Below are 1,540 nucleotides of genomic sequence, written 5' to 3' on the forward strand. Positions count from 1 at the left end.
TCTTCTTCTTCTTGGGAGGGCCGTGACTTGCCTCGTCCATCTTTCTCTTTCTTTCTCTCTCAGTACAGTACTATATAGACGGAGATATAGAAAGTCTTTCTTTTCTTTTCCGTCTCTCTTTCTCTGTCTTTTCCTTTTCTGTCTCCCTCTCTTCTAGATCTCTTCTTCTTCTTTTTGCGTAATGAGCAAATTCTTGTTTCTTCTCTTTCATCTCTTCTCTCTCCTTCTTTCTCCTTCTGCTCTTCCCTTTTCTATTTCGATGAGGCTTCAGCGCAATCCTCTTACTTCTTCCTAGTTGTTTTGGTAGTAGAAATACAAAGAGGGAAAATAACTCCCCGCCGCGTTCACCCATGCAGCTATCACTCTATTATGCATACCCGCCTATCTTTCTATCTATCGTTGATCTGTCTATCTCTCTTTATCTATCTATGTGTGTACATCTATATCTACATATATATATATATATAGATAGATATGTTTACATTTGTGTATATTAATATATCTCTATGTATATATATACATATGTATCTGTGTATAGATTATTGATCTAGGTATGAAGAGGGAAAGTTTTGAGTGCGTTTGCGTTTGTGATCGCTTTTGAAGAGAAAAAAAAACGTAGACTTTATAGAATTCTCTTGAAACGAAAATTTCTTTCGTTCTTTCTCTGTCTAGCAGGAAGCTTCTTTCCGTTCTGTCAAGGTAGAGATCTTTTCTCCATTTTCTCAGAAGAGAGAGAGAAAGAGAGAAGTGTGAAGAGAAAAGAAACGAAAGCATTTGAAGAAAGAAAAGAAAAAAAGAGAGGAGAAGAAAAGGGAATTTCGATGTATCGTATGTACATACACCACAATACGTAGAGTAGATTTCTATGTACAGATCTTCAAGTGTATATACACCGCAAAAAAGGAAGAGGAGAAGAGCTGTATCTTCAAAGGAGTGATTAAGACAAGTTACTCCCAAGAAGAAAAACTGCGTGGGGTGAAGCAGAAGAGGAAAGAAGAAAGAAGAAATGTCTATTCCTTCTCTCTCCTCCTTGAAGAGTTTGTTTCTTCGTAGACAGATGATAGATCAAAAGGGGTGAGAGAAAGAGATAGAGACCATCCATTCACAAAGAGAGACATACAAAACGAGAAAGACAAAAAACATGTTCTCGTAAAGGCAGACCTCTTAAAGCAAAAGAAAGAAGGGAGGAAATTGACTGGAGACCAGACAGACGTGAGAGCTGTATGGAAATGATTAAAGAACATATTAAAGTACATTGCTAGGTAGGCTATAAATACATAGATAGATAGGCTATAGATAGATAGAGAGGTTGTAGATAGATAGATAGACAGGCTGTAGATCTCTTTCTCTCTGAGAGATAGAAGTAGAGGAGAGAAGATCACAAGGTGAAACTTCCTCGCAACAGAAGCAAGAAGATATAGAATATCAATCATAATCTTCTTCTCCTTCTCCTCCTAGCTCTTCTTCTTTTTTGTTCTCTTATGTGGCTAGTCCCCTTCTTCTCTTTCCACAGTCTCTACACCTACATATATATATATAT

At 37.1% G+C, this 1,540-nt stretch overlaps 2 protein-coding genes across 2 annotated transcripts; one reads left to right on the plus strand and one right to left on the minus strand.

Moving 5' to 3' along the window:
• Positions 1-16: 16 nt before the first annotated feature.
• CSUI_007514 (uncharacterized protein) lies at positions 17-442 on the plus strand (the record flags this gene model as incomplete). Its single annotated transcript, XM_068067659.1, has 1 exon — positions 17-442. A coding segment is annotated over one exon (141 nt), but the record flags the coding sequence as incomplete, so codon positions are not given.
• Positions 443-528: 86 nt separating this feature from the next.
• On the minus strand, positions 529-1,507 carry CSUI_007515 (uncharacterized protein). Its single transcript, XM_068067660.1, has one exon. The coding sequence runs from the start codon at positions 1,431-1,433 to the stop codon at positions 1,011-1,013; it is 423 nt and encodes a 140-aa protein (XP_067920367.1). The 5' UTR covers positions 1,434-1,507; the 3' UTR covers positions 529-1,010.
• Between the last annotated feature and the right edge of the window lie 33 nt (positions 1,508-1,540).

This window comes from Cystoisospora suis (assembly GCF_002600585.1).
Source record: "Cystoisospora suis strain Wien I chromosome Unknown contig_3971, whole genome shotgun sequence".
Lineage (NCBI taxonomy): Eukaryota > Apicomplexa > Conoidasida > Eucoccidiorida > Sarcocystidae > Cystoisospora > Cystoisospora suis.

What these genes read in the sequence shown, in the direction of transcription:
- CSUI_007515 (XM_068067660.1), bottom strand. Translation starts at nt 1,433, where the DNA reads ATGATTGATATTCTATATCTTCTTGCTTCTGTTGCGAGGAAGTTTCAC.